Here is a 16,527-nt window from a genome sequence, read left to right on the forward strand (position 1 = left end):
AGCAAGCCCATGCAGACCATTAGGTTGCTGAGTGCCTATTTATAGCAGGCATGCAAAGCCCACACATGCATGAGGAGGGGGTGACCGGCCGAGCTGGGTCCTGGAGCACAGGAGGGTCCCAAACCGGCACCCCCTGGTGGGCGGGGCCTGCAGCCGGGCAGGTGTTTGCGGGGGGACTTGGGTGGGCCTCTCAGGTGGCTGTGGCTATAGCACAGATTGGCAGCACTTGAAACAGAGAAGCTCGCACCTGTACCTGTTGTGGTTCACTGGACTTTACGTTGTGGTTAGGAACGACTTGGCTCTAAACTAGGGGACAGTGACCAAAGCCTCAATATGACTTGTAGGGCCATTCAAATAAAGCTTTTGTTTATTTTCTTTTCTTCTGTGATGTTTTTGATCAAATAATGCTATTTCTTATTGTTGGGTTTAATCATTGAGACAAAACCAGAAGGGGCCTATCCACTCAAAAGAGAACGCTTAAAAAATCAGTTTGTGGAGTTTCTGTTGTGGCTTAGTGGGTTAAGAACCTGACATGGTGTCTGTGAAGATGTGGGTTCGATCCCTGGCCTTGATCAGTGGGTTAAGGATCCAGTGTTGCTGTGGCTGTAGTGTAGGCTGGCAGCTGCAGCTCCGATTTGACCCCTAGCCTGGGAACGTCCATATGCCAAGGGTGTGGTCCTAAAAAAGAAAAAAATCTGTTGTCCTGCCAGGAGGAAATACACTAAAGCATGCACCTGTCTTAGACTGTCATTTGGTAAACTTCCCTGACTTTAGGCCACTGTGCTGGCCTATCACTAGTCACAAGTGGCTAGTTAGATATAAGTTAAAAAGTAGAATAAAGTAAAATATTTAGTTTCCTGTGACCACAGCTAACTGCTTGGGTGACCCGCAGCTGGAGCTACCAGCTGGACCACAGGATGCGATGACCCCTAGCGGGGAGTAGAGGAAGCAGCCCCACCAGGCCACCCTCAGTCCAGGTGGGGGACACAGGGCTTCTGTGTCCCTCAGTGGGTGAGATGCAGGCTTTAAAGAATGCGCTAAATTGGTGCCAAGAGGTGGGATGAGAAATGTTCCTGCAGAGCAGGACTGGGCTGTTCCAGGGACAGTGTCCGTCCCATCCTGAGCCCTGGGGGCACGGGGTTGGGGGTTGGGGGGAGGATTCCAAACATAGAAAGTGCTTTCACAGGGGAAAGGCGGGGGTTTGCTCTTCCATATGTATGCCTGGGGAGCAGAGCAGGGCTGCCCATTACCAGAACAGTCTGGCCTGGGATAGGGTTACAGACAGATGCCTATGAAGTCAGCTTCCCAACCCCTGAATCTCTGTCCCCTGAGGGGCTTGTGACCATGACTCCCAGCATCATAGTCCCTGGCCATGCGATGTATCAGGCAACCAAGAGAGTATAGGATGGGATGATGAGCTGAGAGCAGGGCCTGCCTAGCACACAGGGGGATGTGTAGGCGCTGGAGACGCCCCGCTTGCCCCCCTCCACTTCCTGCTTCGGCCCTTTTGTGGAGACTGAAATGTCCTGACAAAGACTGACTGGGAGCCGCCACCGAAAAGCAGAGAGCAGAGCTGAGACACCTGGTGCTGTGGGAGTCACCCAGGGACCTGGCAGGACTTAGACTGTCCTGACGTGGCCACACTTTTATCTAAAGGTGAATCCCAAGGTGATCCAGGCACATGCCAGTCTGGCACACCCACAGCAGCCGAGCTCATGAAGGAAAGGGAGTGTGAGCGCTCACACACTCTCTCTCTGCCTCCAGCCCCCACCACACCCCTCAGTGGACAGCACCGCTCTGAGCAGTGGGGAGGGGGGAGAGGAGGACCTGGACTCCTCAGCCATCACATCCTCCATCCTTGTGGCGCCTCCTGAGCCGACACTTTCTAAAATTTCTATTAATTTTTTTGGCCACACCTGTGGCATATGGAAGTTCCCATGGTGATGTGCACCATGGCTGCAGCAACACCATGTCACAGCGGGGACTCCCTGAGCTGACACTTGCCCCCACTTGGCAGAGGAGGTGAGGTGACACAGCTGGATTTGGATGGAGCTTGTCTGACTCCACCCTTGACTCCCATGCTCAGACCCCTCCTGGGAGAGCCTTGAGGGGACATCAACAGCACTTAAGCTTTAGAACATTTGAGGCAACTTCTTGTGGGCCTCTGAATGGGTGTCCTGATGGGAAAGCTGAAGCTAAATGCACATCAGGAGGAAGCCTCCCCGACAGACAGTGGCTTTGGGGGAGGATGGAGAGTGGTGACTTCCGTCTGAGTTACAGCAGTTTTACCTTTATCATTGCTTGGAAATTTTGCTGCTGTTTGAAAACAAGCAAACATATCCTTTCACATCCAGCAGTCTTTGGTTTTCACAGTATTATTTTTCATTGACTTGTTTTTATTTCTTCTGCTCGGGCTCTGCAAGGCTTCGTGGGTCTGTGGCTCGATGTCCACCTGAACCAGTTTTGGAAATATCTCAACCATTCATTCTATCTTTAAATACAGCTTTTGTTATTCTCTTTTCTTTCTTTTTTTTTGTCTTTTTGCCATTTCTAGGGCCGCTCCCGTGGCATATGGAGGTTCCCAGGCCAGGGGTCGAATTGGAGCTGCAGCCTCCCGCCTATGCCAGAGCCACAGCAACGCGGGATCCGAGCCGCGTCCACAACCTACACCACAGCTCACGGCAACGCCGGATCGTTGACCCACTGAGCAAGTGGCAGGGACCGAACCCGCAACCTCATGGTTCCTAGTCGGATTCGTTAACCACTGCGCCACGACGAGAACTCCTGTTATTCTCTTTTCTGAGGACAGGAATGTCCCTTATGTTGGAACTTCTCACATCCACCCTCTCTTCCTGCCTTGGTCACTGCCCTGAAAGCCAAGCCTGAGGGATGGGGGGTGTGAGTCAGGGAAGGAGGGAAATTAAGCCATGGGCAGCCGCTGCCCAGCTCACAGGACTCATGAGGAATCCTACAAAGAACCAGCTGACCTCTCAGCTTCCTCCTCCAGACCTGCGGATGCACTTCGGAAAATGGCTCCTGACCCTGGGTGCATCTTCCTGGATTCCCATCACCATGCTGGGCTTGGCACTGTCCTCATGCAGGGGTTTTAGGTACTTGGTTCATCACTGCCCTGCTGTGAGGGGGTCTGTTACTTAACCTGCCACCATGTGAAGTCAGGCCTGATGCTCCTTAAATAGGAAAGAGTGAATCCCTGCATTTGCCTCAGTCATTTTCCACAGGCCACTGAGGACCTTTACATATTACTTTGTACCCCTTTGTTCCCTCACAAATAACAGATGTATCCCCCCATCTCACTCCTTGTAGTGACTGCACCCATGCAAACCACTGAATTTAGGCATTTATACAACCACCATTAATGGACATCTAAGGTGAGTCAAATTTGTCTACATTGGAAGCAGGATGGAATGGACTTCACAGATCAGAAGGAATGCTGAGCGCTACAACTGTCTGTGTTCAAATTCACATGCTGAAACTCTTCCCCCTAAAGTGATGGTGTCAGCAGGTGACACCTTTGGGAGGTTAGAGTCTGTGAATCTAGACTATCAGCAATTTCTGGGTTTTGCAGTTGGCCAGGCCCTGGTGTCGTTTTGGGGATCACTGATTCAGCCCAACACTAATGCTTTTCCTTCTAGTTCAATTTAAGAAAGTGATCTGGGAGTTCCCATCGTGGCGCAGTGGTTAATGAATCCGACTAGGAACCACGAGGTTGCGGGTTCAATCCCTGCCCTTGCTCAGTGGGTTAATGATCCGGCGTTGCCGTGAGCCGTGGTGTAGGTCGCAGACGCGGCTCGGATCCTGTGTTGCTGTGGCTCTGGCGTAGGCCGGCAGCTACAGGTCTGATTAGACCCTTAGCCTGGGAACCTCCATATGCCGCAGAAGCGGCCCAAGAAATGGCAAAAAGACCAAAAAAAAAAAAAAAAAGAAAGTGATCTGGATAAAACTAGGCAACAGATTTTTAAAAAATATTTCTAGGGGATGAAATATTACATAGAAAGGTAAACAAAACATAAACATACAGACAGACATAAAACAAACACCCAGGTAACTTGTCAAGGTCATGATAGGAAATCACCTGCATGTTGGAAGCCAGGACAGCCCATTCCTCATCATAATCTGTATTCCCACTGGCAAACCATAGCTCCTCTGGGTCCCAAGCCCTCAGGGTCCTGCTTGAGTCCCCACAGTCCAGAGTTGCCCCAGACATTTCCTTCAGGCAGGCAGTCTTAAGTTCCTAGGTAAAGTGGTGCTGGTAGGGGGTAAGCCTCTTGGCCTCTAACCTTAGGGACACTGGACTCAGACTGCTGTCCTCCTACCCAAACTGGAATGTCTTCACAAAATTTTTTTTTTTTGGCCATGCCACAGCAGTGACAACGCCAGATCCCTAACCTGCTGAGCCATCAGGAAACTTCTGTTTCTCATTTCCTCTCTAAGCAGTGATGCTCAGCTTTGGCTTTTTTAAATGTCCGGGAGCTTTTAAAACTTCCCAAGCCCAAGCCACACCCCAGACCAATTACATTGGAATTTCTGGAAGGGGACACAGGTATCAGCAGATTTCAAAACTTCCCAGATGATTCTAACATGCAGCAGAGTTGAGAACCACTGTCTCAGTGTAAGCACTCTGGGGCCACACAAAGCACAGCAACTACCTGGGGCATTTATTTTCACTTTCATGTAGCACCTTTGAGTCCAGCTGCTGACACTGAAGGCCTCAGCACTTTGATGACGGCCTCTAATCACTAGGATGGTCCTCCTGGGACAGGTGACTTAAGAGCAAGCAACTGGGAAAGCAGCACAGCCAGAAGCAGGCCTCAGCCTGACTCAGGGAAGGGAGTGGATTCTGGGCACTTGGTACCATGCTTGGAGACATCACTGACCATCAAGACTAGGTGGGAAGCTACTGGCATCTAAGGGGTGGAGGCCAGGGATGCTGCTGAACATCCTGCAACACACAGGACAGCTCTTCCCTGCACCACTTTCCCCCAAGGACTCGTCTGTCCCAAACTGTCAGCAGTGCTGAAGATTAAGATACCCAGTCGTATCAATCTTGGTGGTCCCATCCCCCTGCCAGTAACTGGATGGCAGCTAGGTTGGAGACAGGGTTGGGGCACTAGAAGGAAACAGAGCACAGCTAGCAAAGTGGGCCTGACCATGACACACACTGTTTTAGTAGACTAAACTGGGCTGGGCAACACAAATGTGGCAGAGCATGTGCTCTGAGACAGGTCCACTGCTCTCAAGGGACTCTCCCGGTGACCGATCCTGACCCATCCCTGCCTAGGCAGTTTACAGCTAACTCCAGTCCCAGACCTCAGGAGGGCCCTTCCAAGAGCCTTTTGAGGAGGGCCCTGGCGCATTCCTTTGCTGCAGCAAGTTCAATAAACCTCACTTATTATTTTCATGTACAGGTATGTTCCTGGCTACAACAGGCTGAGTTCCATAATTGGGGCATGTGGAAAGTACCTTAGAAACAAGGAAGATGTCCTGCCTATGACATCAGGGGAAGGATTTTCAGCAAATAAAGTGGATTCTGAGAGATGAAAAGTTTTGGCCAAGCAGAGCTGTTACAGAAAGCATTGCCACAAAGAGTAAGGTGGACAAGGCCAGGGAGGCACAGAATTATCAATAGCAAGCAATCCTGAGTGTCTGAATCCCGACACTTCAGGGCAGGAAGGGGCCAGATTCCGAAGAGTAGTGGCTGCTTTTCACAGGGACGCCTCATTCCCCCAGCCGGGGCGGGCAGTGAGGTGGGAGTCCACTGCTCTCCAGCATCCGGAAAGGCCGTGGCACGCTCGCCTGGGACGCCTTCCAGCGCGGCACAGACGTCGACTCTCAGGGCTTCACTTGCAGCACCTTCTTTGGAGACGGTGTACAGTAACATGACCCGGTTTCCCTGCCAAGAAAGCCTCCTCCCGGTGTCTTCCCCGAATCCCACCCACCTTCAGCTCTGTCACTGCAGGACGCCCTCACAAGCCCGCTGGCCTCTTCGGCCAAGGGCTCATCAAACCCCACAGCTGTCCACGACGACCTGGATCTTTCCGGAGGAGCTCGGGGGCCCGTCGGGTGCACGGCCCTGGGCTCTGTCCACACGCGTACAAACCGCCGAACGTCGGCTTGACCGTCACAAAGGCGAACATGGGCGGCGGCCCTTTTCCCGTAACCCCATCGGTTCGGAAACAGCCCCCTAGTGGGGGCCACGTCCCTTCTGCCGGCGTGGGCACCGCGCCGCGGTCGGACAGGACGGGAAGGGCCGGGGTCAGGGCCGCGGTCGAGAACACGGCTGCCCGGGCCCCAAACGCCGTTGGCGGCAAAGTGTGCGGGAGCAAACTCGCGGGGAAGTACCTCGCAGCCGCGCCCGCCCTGGCGGCCGGAAGGGGCTGGATTCTCGTCACTTCCGCGCACTTCTGGGAGAGGTGTGGCCTTCTGCGTCACTTCCGTGCGCCGGGTAGGAGGCGGGCGGGGCGGCCCTCGGGTAGCTGTCCCACTGGTACCATGAGCGAGGCGGATGGGCTGCGGCAGCGCCGGCCCCTGCGGCCGCAGGTGGTCACGGATGACGGCCGGGCCCCAGAGGCCAAGGACGGCAGGTAGGCTGGGCTCGGAGCGGGGCCTGACTCCGAGGCAGCGACCGTGGCGAACGCCTCGCTTAATCCCTGGCTGCCTCTCTTCAAGGGAGGAAGCGGGTTCCTGCCGCGCGTGCACCTGCGGCCTTTCGGCCGGTCGCCGAGTCACTGCCCAGCCCCCGGGCCCCCTTGCCCCCGGCCCGGCTGCACTTTCCCTCAGGGACGCCCTCGGAGCCGCCCGGGGCGCGCGGAGAACGGCTTCCGCACCTTCCTTTCTCGCCGCGTCTTCAGGAAGAGCCGCGAGCAGAGGGGACGTGTGGGCAGTTTCTGTGAGAGTCCAGCCTTGCACGTTTTCCCAGCAGGGTCGGAGATGCCGAGGGCGCTGTAGTATCGGTGCCTAATACAAGAAATCCCTGGCCTTTGGCCTCCTCTTCTTCTCCCAGCCTTCCGGAGTTTAAATGTGCTTTGCTTTGTTAGCTAAAAACTGAAGCCTAAGCCTTGGAAAGTATTAAAATTCTCTTTTTAGCTTCGTGCCCTGAGTGTGGTAACTTTGATTTTTTTTTTTTTTTTTAGAAAGATGCAAAAGGGCCCACATAGACCGAACTTAAAGGGTGGAACTGATTGACTTACATGTTATTAGAAATATTGGCAGTATTTTCTGAGGTGCCACTGGGGGTGGTGTATACTGAATGCAGGACAGTTTTTGCCAAGGAAGACTGAATTTATTCACTGACGATAATAAGAGGAACACGTTTGAAGGAGCACCATAGCAGAGAGGAGTGTTGGCTCTAGAAATGCCATTGACAGGATTTTTCAGTAATATGAGTCCTGGGGCCAGAGGAAGGGTTGGAAATAGGCTCCACGTACAGTCCTTACTGTAGGAGGACCAGCCATCCCAGTTTGCCTTGGACTCAGAGGTTTCAAGGATGTAGAACTTTCAGTGCCAACCCTGGGCAAACCAGAACAAATTGGTCACTCTTTTGACTGTGGGTGTTGTGAAATCATCTGCTGATAACTGAGGAGCCTTTAAAACAAACATGCATGGACTGGCAGTGCTGTGCTCCCTAGACTTCAAATAGGACATTGCTATACTCTAGTACCCAGGAGTCGGGAACAGCTGGCCCAAGCCTGTCTGTTGGGACCTGCAGGGCAGAGAGCACCGGAGGAGACCTGTTTTGGGGTGTGTCTGTGGGGGGTGTTCTAGGCCTCAGGGCAAGGAGCAGAGTTAATTCACTTGTTTTTCACTTTCTCTGTGGGGATTTCTTCCTCAATGGCGGGTTGGTCCTAAGTCCTCACCTGCTGCTGGTCTTTCCCTGGGGGCCTTCTGCACTATTTATTTAAGACATTTTCTTGGCTTTCCTGTGTTTTGTTTTTTCTCTTCTTTGATCTTAGTCTGTGTCTTTGTAACAGTCTCTCTCAAAGAGAGATCTTGTTATCCAGCTTCCTTCTTAGATTTATATTGTAATTCTTTGGTTTTTTCCCCCTTATTTTTATCATTCAGTGATCCAATTTTAATTTCTTTTGTGGAGGTTCCTAGGAGTTCATCTGATTGTCATCTTAATTACCTTGAAAGTTGAGGGTTCACCCTGACAGGAGGGCTTTGTGTATGGTGGGAAAGTAGAAGAATCTGGAGGAAGTAGAAACAGGATTACTGTAGAGTAAACTTGACCCGCTAAACGGAATGAAGCAAGCCTGGAAGGGTGTTAACAGAAGCAGGGCAATAGTTTTAGTGGAAGGGACACCTAGCGATACCTTGCTCAGTCTCCTGACTCTTGGCATGAAAGATGGTGTTAGCTCAGTTTTACTGGTGAGGTTGTGACACGATTTCTGTAACGTTACAGAAGAATCAAGTCACAAGAGACATGAAAATGAAAGAAGGACAGAATTGGCAGCTGGACAATGGGAAGCCTATTTTTAAAACTATGCTTTGGAAATAAGATTTTATGCCAGAGCTCTTGAGTTTCTGTAGCTGAGCTGTAAGCTTTCATTCATTGTGGCTTGTAGATGCGCTGAGTGTTCTTACCTCAGTGCAGGCTTGTCATGAGTTATCTGGCATCAGTTTCCCCACATGGTTTAGAAACTTTATTGACAGAGTGATTGTAACCCTTCTGTTTTGGAAGAGAGAACAGCTGTTTAATATCCATATGTAACTACTTAGGAGTGAAGAGTTGAAAACTTATCTCTGCTTTTTCAATAAACCTCTAAAGGATTTTAGTCTAATTAAAAATCTTTTAGGTCTGTTTTCCTTTTTCCTCTTTAAGACTGAGGCGTAAGGGAGGCAGTGTGGAAAAACAGCTGGGGCTGTCAATTCACCAGGTTGTGAGGAGCCAGCAATCTGGAGTTTTCTCAGCACTTCTCCTGTGTGTGTGTTTTCAGATTGCTGTTTTACCTTGTTTTAAATTTGTTTTCGGTGCTGAAGCAAAGATGCCTACAACGTAGGAGCCCCAGTTTAAAGGAATATGAAAAGCGAACAAATGTATGGTGCAGTCACTTGAAAGGACAGGGCTGTTTTGTGTGACCCTCAGGCTCCCAGAATCACCTTGGCACCTGGGATTCTGTTCTGTGGATTTGGGCGTAGCAGATTTTCAGTGAAAGTTGCAGGTCTTTTTCGACCTCCCAGAGCCTGTTGGGCAGGATTTGAGTCCTTGACTCGAGGCCCTTCACATTTGGCTGGTGCAGTCCCAGGATTTCCTCATTTGTGGCTGAGCTAACAGTAGGCAGTCCTGTTGCATCACTGTGCTCGCTCTCTTGCTTTGGAGGCCATAGGAAGTTTCAAATGCAGGTGTAGAGGTTGGGCAAAGCAGTTGGTTTCCTGGTGGCCCCTGGGAGGGCGATTGCTGGTCTTTCGGGGTGTGTCAGCATAGATTGGGCAAGAGAGTAGGATGAGCACTTTCAGCTCTTAGGCACTGAAAATGGTTACTATAAATGGAGGGCCTGCTGTTTGAGTGACATGGAGGAGGGACAGAATTGTAGTTGACTCTGAGTTGCAGGAGCTGCCAGGGAGGTGGGCCTGCCAAAAAGTTAAGAACCTTGGGCTGAAATAAGTGTGCCTGGAGCATGCACTATGAGGACCTGTGTACTGGCTCAGGTGCCAGGGGAGCACGGCCCTGGTTCTTCCAGCAGCTGGTCTGAGGGCTGTGGACAAGTCGCCCTGAAGCCTTGGGGCTGGAGCTCACAACTTTTCAAGAGAAGCTGGAAACCCAGGTTTTTATGGAAAGTCCTCTATTTTTCAGTTTTGGCAACTAAAGCCATTTTATTTAGTGACATTTTATGGTTTGCCTTGAGTCCTGGGCCCCACATTTTATGGGGACTCTGACAAGGGCTGAAACAACCAGAATGTTCTACAGCCCCACCCTCTGGGGTGTTCTCAAAGGCTAGGGTTCGGCTCAGTGAGGAGAGGTGAGAGGTCAAGGGTGCTGTGCTCCCGGGCCCAGCGCTGAGGTCCCTGGGGGGTTGGGGATGGGAAGTACCCTGTGCTGCAGCCCCTATGGGCCACCCTTAGGGCCCAGGGGTCTGTTCTGGCAGCTTCCCCTTACTTACTGCCTTAGCCTTCTGCGTGGGGGTTAGGAGGGGCTAAAAGCCCATGCTCTTCAGTCCTGAGCCAGAGCTTGAGTCCTTTGTTTCCTTGGCGAGGGGTTTCTCCCGGCTCGTCACTTGGAGCCACCCATCCTCTGCTCGGCCCTGCTGCACCTTCTCCATGGGTGTCACTGCCTGGCCAGGGCTTGTCTGGACTAGGACATGTGGAGGGGGGGAACTTGACCCTGCTCCCAGAGGCCTGCCTGCACCTGTGGAGGTGGTTAACTGCATGTGGGTGAGGGGTAGCAGCTGTGCAGTGAGGTTTACAGAGTGTACAAAGCAGGCAGGCTCTAAATGGCTGAACATTTGCTTGTTTGGGCTATTTTTTTGTTGTTGTTCTTTTTAGGGCTGCACCTGCAGCATGTGGAAATTCCCAGGCTAGGGGTCAAATGGGAGCTACAGCTGCCGTCCTACACCACATCCACAGCAATGCGGGATCAGAGCCACATTTGCAACCACAGCTCACTGCAGTGCTGGATCCTTAACCCACTGAGAGAGGCCAAGGATGGAAGCCGCATCCTTGTGGATGCTAGTCAGATGCATTTATGTTGTGCCACAAGGGAACTCCTTTTTGGACTATTTTTAAAGTAATTGGATATGTAAAATTGGAGTTGGGTGCTGATGAGCCTTTTGAGCTGATGGGTTGCCTGCCATGAGAAAGTAAACAGCCCTACACGTCTTTGGCTCTTCTGTGTGAGCCCTTTCTAAAACTTGACACTGTACAGAACTTGGGGCTGGCTGGCACTAGCCAGATGTGATGGACTAACTTCTTTCCCAGAGGAGGGGGTTGCCTCAGGCTGGTGATGTGCAGCCATCCAGCTGCAGGTCAGGAACAACCGGGAGCTTGAACCTGCCAGACTCTCAGGCCTTGTTTATAGCCGCCTGGGTGGCCTCCAGATTCCCCTCTAGCTCTTTGTGCTCTGATCGTAAGGGGTGCTGGCTGGGTTCCCCGTCAAGGATGGACCACGTGGACACAGGTCCTTGCCCGAGTTCTGGTTGCCTTTCCAGCTGTACGCAGGCGCTTTCTGTCTTGGCTGGACTCCTTGGTCACCGTTGTGGGAAGGAGCAACCAGCTCCTCAAGAGGCTGCTGGGAGCTCTGAATCAGGTTGCTCAGGGAGACTTACAGATGTGCGGGATATGGGAGAGGAGGTCGCGGTGCAGGGGTCTGAGAAGGTCAGGAGGGAGCTGTTTCATGCGCAGTCATATTGGGCAGGGAAAGGTGAAGGGGTGCCTTGGCCACTGTCCCTGTTTTTGCTGCTGAGATTGCACCAGGTGGCTTCCTTTGAGGGGCTGCACCTATCCTGGGGGAAGGGGGTCACATCAGCCCCCTTGAAGGACACCTGTCCTTTGTTGGGCCCTATGGAAGGGTTCGTGCAGTGTTTTGTAGCCTGCTCTTGGGGACTTTGCTTTTAGAAGGAGCACAGGACCCAGCCCTTCCTGCCCTGTGCCCTGCAAACATCTCCTGCTGTTTCCATGGTGACAGATGGCACCTAAGGAAGTCCTGGGTGATGCTTTCCCACCTCCAGACAGGTTTGCGGAGTTGGTCACTGGCTTTGTTTTCTTTTTTGACATCTTTGTTGAGAGGTCACTCCCACACCATCATTCGCCAGTTTAAAATGTCCAATTCAGGGGTTTTAGTATATTCAGAGATTTACAGCCCTCACTGTAGTCTAAGTTAAGAACCTTTTTGTCACTGTTAACATTTTCTGAGGTAAAATTCACAAAACACAAAATTAACCACTCAGAGTGAACAGTGATGTTAATATTGTGAAACTCTCTGGTTTCACAATTTTTTCCGTAACACCTTGTTTCCGGTAAGTAACCACTCCCATCTCCATTCTCGCCCACATGTCTGTTGAGATGAGCGAGTGGGTGGCATTTGTGGTACTGAGCGAGAAGGGGGCAGGTGCTTGCCCACTGCAGCACACAGGCCACACCGTGGTGCTGGCTGGAAGACTCCGAGGGCTCCAGGTCCGGGCGCCCTCTCCCGTCCTGTCCTGGGTGACTTCAGATCAGACTCGGCCCTCGGTCTAGTCCTTCGGGCAGTGGCCGGGTGCCCTTGCCCACTTCCCTTGTTGAGCAGAATGACTGCCATTCTGCCTGTCCTTCACTGTCATCGCCATCACCCTCTTCTGGGCCCTTGCTCCCTGCAGACCTCCAGGCTGTTCTTGTCCTGCAGTCCCGTCCTGGTCACAGCTGGTCTGTGCCATGTGTGCTCATCATGTTCTCCGTTCTTGTACCCTGGCCACCTGAGTCATTTGCGTTAGAAGGAGGCTGCCACTCTCACCACTGCTATTCAGCATAGTTTTGGAAGTCCTAGCCACAGCAATTAGACAAACAGAAGAAATAAAAGGTATCCATATAGGAAGAGATAAAACTGTCACTGTACACAGACGACATGATACTATACATAGAAAACCCTAAGGACTCAACCCCAAAACTACTTGAACTGATTAATAAATTCAGCAAAGTAGCAGGCTATAAGATTAACATTCAGAAGTCAGTCGCATTTCTGTACACCAGCAATGAAATATTAGAAAAGGAATACAAAAATACAATACCTATTAAAATTGCACCTCACAAAATCAAATACCTCAGAATACACCTGACCAAGGAGGTAAAGGACCTATATGCCGAGAACTATAAAACTTTAATCAAAGAAATCAAAGAAGATGTAAAGAAATGGAAAGATATTCCATGTTCATGGATTGGAAAAATCAATATTGTAAAAATGGCCATACTACCCAAAGCAATCTACAGATTCAATGCAATCCCTATCAAATTACCCATGACATTTTTCACAGAACTAGAACAAACAATCTAAACATTTAGATGGAACCTGAAAAGACCCAGAATCGCCAAAGCAATCCTGAGAAACAAAAACCAAGCAGGAGGCATAACTCTCCCAGACTTCAAGAAATACTACAAAGCCACAGTCATCAAAACAGCGTGGTACTGGTATCAAAACAGACAGACAGACCAATGGAACAGAATAGAGAACCCGGAAATAAACCCTGACATCCTATGGTCAATTAATCTTTGACAAGGGAGGCAAGAACATAAAATGGGAAAAAGAAAGTCTATTCAGCAAGCATTGCTGGGAAACCTGGACAGCTGCATGCAAAGCAATGAAACTAGAACACACCCTCACACCGTGCACAAAAATAAACTCAAAATGGCTGAAAGACTTAAATATACGACAGGACACCATCAAACTCCTAGAAGAAAACATAGGCAAAACACTCTCTGACATCAACATCATGAATATTTTCTCAGGTCAGTCTCCCAAAACAATAGAAGTAAGAGCAAAAATAAACCCATGGGACCTAATCAGACTGAAAAGCTTTTGCACAGCAAAGGAAACCCAAAAGAAAACAAAAAGACAACTTACAGAATGGGAGAAAATAGTTTCAAATGATGCAACCGACAAGGGCTTAATCTCTAGAATATATAAGCAACTTATATAACTCAACAGCAAAAAAGCCAATCAACCAATGGAAAAATGGGCAAAAGACCTGAATAGACTGTTCTCCAAGGAAGATATACAGATGGCCAGCAAACACATGAAAATATGCTCAACATTGCTGATTATAAGAGAAATGCAAGTCAAAACTACCATGAGATACCACCTCACACCAGTCAGAATGGCCATCATTAATAAGTCCACAAATAGCAAGTGCTGGAGGGGCTGTGGAGAAAAGGGAACCCTCCTGCACTGTTGGTAGGAATGTAAACTGGTACAGCCACTATGGAGAACGGTTTGGAGATACCTTAGGAATCTATACATAGAACTTTCATATGACCCCGCAGTCCCACTCTTGGGCATATATCCGGACAAAACTCTACTTAAAAGAGACACATGCACCCACATGTTCATTGCAGCACTATCCACAATAGCCAGGACATGGAAACAACCCAAATGTCCATTGACAAATGATTGGATTCGGTAGAAGTGGTAGATATACACAATGGAATACTACTCAGCCATAAAAAAGAATGACATAATGCCATTTGCAGCAACATGGATGGAACTAGAGAATTTCATACTGAGTGAAATGAGTCAGAAAGACAAAGACAAATACCATATGATATCACTTACACTGGAATCTAAGCACAATCCAGCACAAATGAACATCTCCGTAGAAAAGAAAATCATGGACTTGGAAAATAGACTTGTGGCTGCCGGGATGGGAGAGGGAGGGAGTGGGAGGAATCAGGAGCTTGGGCTTATCAGACACAACTTAGAATAGATTTGCAAGGAGATCCTACTGAGTAGCATTGAGAACTGTCTAGATACTCATATTGCAACAACAAATGGTGGGGGAAAAAATGTATACATGTAAGGATAACTTGATCCCCTTGCTGTACAGTGGGAAAAAAAAATAAATTAATTAAAAAAAAAAAAAAGAAGAAGGAGGCTGCGTGGCCCTGGGGTTTGGAGACAGGCGGGGGCTGCTGGGCCTGGGCACCTGGACCACCTGCTTTCCCGGTGATGGGCCTCTTGCCTACAGAGCCCATGTCCTTAGCCCTGCGTGAGGACGGGGCTGGGAACAGACTCACTCAGAGGTTATTAGAAGGGGAATAGGCACAGGATGGGATCCTCATTAGCAGAAGGGGAGTGTCAAATGTCAGCTCTGTGCCCTGTGTGTGAAGGTTCTGCTTGGCAGTATCTGGGCTCATCAGGCACAGAAGTGTTGTCCCCTTCCTGCAGGACATAGCCCTGCCCAGCTCTTGGCCGCCCCGAGACAAGGTCTGCTCTCCCCCAGTTCCGGTCCTTGGCCTGGTGCCCTCCTGAGGCCTCTCCAGCAGTGCCTTCCATGTGACAGTTTGTCCTCGTTTTGTCCTGAGCCCTTGCCAGCAGAATCTACACCATCCATAATGCCAACAATAGTCAGTTCAAGGAAATCTAGACCTTTCTATCCTGCTCCTCAGAATTCTTTTCTCCTCCACCCACAGCTTGATGCTGGAGCTGTTCCCACGTTTTTAGGACTTTGTTAAAGCAGCACCCCATCCTCCTGGCAGCTCTGGGGATGGTCTTTTCCTCCCACAAACAAGGGGCAGGATTCAAGCACTCCAGTGTGCTGTCCATGTGTCTTAAAGGGGCCACTCTCTTTGATTTCCACCTACCCCCAGTAGAAGCAGAATGATTTATTTTCTGCTTTATTTATTTATTATGCGTGTTCAGAACCAGGCAGGGCTTTTGAGATTACACTGCCCCAAGCCCTGGGGAGTGGGGAGCCATGGGGAGCTGTGGATTCTGGGTGCAAGGGGGCGTTGGCTATGGGTGGGAAAGCTGGGGCTGGCACCCAGGCCTCCATATTCTGCATTCTACGTAGAGAGCATGTTGTCAAAAGTCAAATGAAACATTTCCTTAAGTCAAGTTGGTTTGTTAGGTGTGAGTCCTTCTTTTTTTTTTTTTTCCTACTCAACTTTTTTGTTAGAAAGATTCTCCACTCTAGGAGTTCATGATCTTAATTTGATACAAGTTAACTCGATTTCAAGTATTGAGGGAGTTTGAATACTCATAGTGCAACTAGCAATCCTGTGCAGTTTGTTTCTAAGCAGGAGGCTTCACAGGCCCCCAGGCCCAAGGGCGAATGGGTGTACATGGGGTTGTTTGCAGGAGATGGCAGTCCCTGTCAGTCACCTGTCCCCATGCTTGGCTCAAGGTCCTGGGACGCTAACAGGGCTCCTTGCAGCCTTTGCAGTGACGGCCTGGAGCTGTGACTGTAGGTCCACTGTCCATCTCTGTCCTTTGGTCTGGGGACAGAGGGGGCTTCCCTTGGAGCTCTTGGAGGTGTGAAGCCCACAGTAGCTGGGGGCTGGACACGTGCAGGACGTCTGCTTCCACCCCCTTCGTGGATTTGCCTCTTTAGCCACAAACCAAAGCCCTCAGGGGGCACCAGGTGCTGAGTGCTGCTGCTTTGACTCCGTCTTCCTGTGGCCCTTGCTCTGTCCCATCACTGCCCTTGAGTCTGTGGGTTCTCCCACTTTCAGCCTCTGCTCCGGGACTGAGACATGGCTACAACTGAGAAGGTGTCCCAGATGGGTTAACAAAAGAGCAGGGCGGTGTTTACTGTCCTAACAAGCGGGCTGCCCTTTGGCCAGGGTGACGGCCAGGTCTTCAGCCTGCGGGGCCTCCATGTGCTTTGTCTCCGCAGCTCCTTTAGCGGCAGAGTGTTCCGTGCCACGTTCCTGATGCTGGCCGTGTCCCTCGTCCTCCCCCTGCTCGGAGCCATGCTGCTGCTGGACTCCCCCATAGACCCGCAGCCACTCAGGTGAGCTATTCGGCAGGGGGCGGCCTGATTAGATAAAATAAATGCACCGAGACAGCTTCTCAGTCATAAACCAGTGTGGCCTGAAAGGGTATAC

At 50.6% G+C, this 16,527-nt stretch overlaps 1 protein-coding gene across 3 annotated transcripts in view; it reads left to right on the top strand.

The window, feature by feature from the left end:
- The first annotated feature begins 6,443 nt into the window (after positions 1 to 6,443).
- APMAP (adipocyte plasma membrane associated protein) overlaps positions 6,444 to 16,527 on the top strand; it is a 47,223-nt gene continuing 37,139 nt past the window's right edge. For all 3 annotated transcript variants that reach the window (XM_047771570.1, XM_047771568.1, XM_047771569.1), the window contains exons 1-2: positions 6,444 to 6,602; positions 16,317 to 16,433. In XM_047771570.1, coding sequence (XP_047627526.1) covers positions 6,511 to 6,602; positions 16,317 to 16,433 — 209 coding nt within the window. In that variant the 5' untranslated portion in view covers positions 6,444 to 6,510. The remainder of the gene's footprint in view (positions 6,603 to 16,316; positions 16,434 to 16,527) is intronic.

Source organism: Phacochoerus africanus, chromosome 3 (genome assembly GCF_016906955.1).
Source record: "Phacochoerus africanus isolate WHEZ1 chromosome 3, ROS_Pafr_v1, whole genome shotgun sequence".
NCBI classification, from domain to species: Eukaryota; Metazoa; Chordata; class Mammalia; order Artiodactyla; family Suidae; genus Phacochoerus; species Phacochoerus africanus.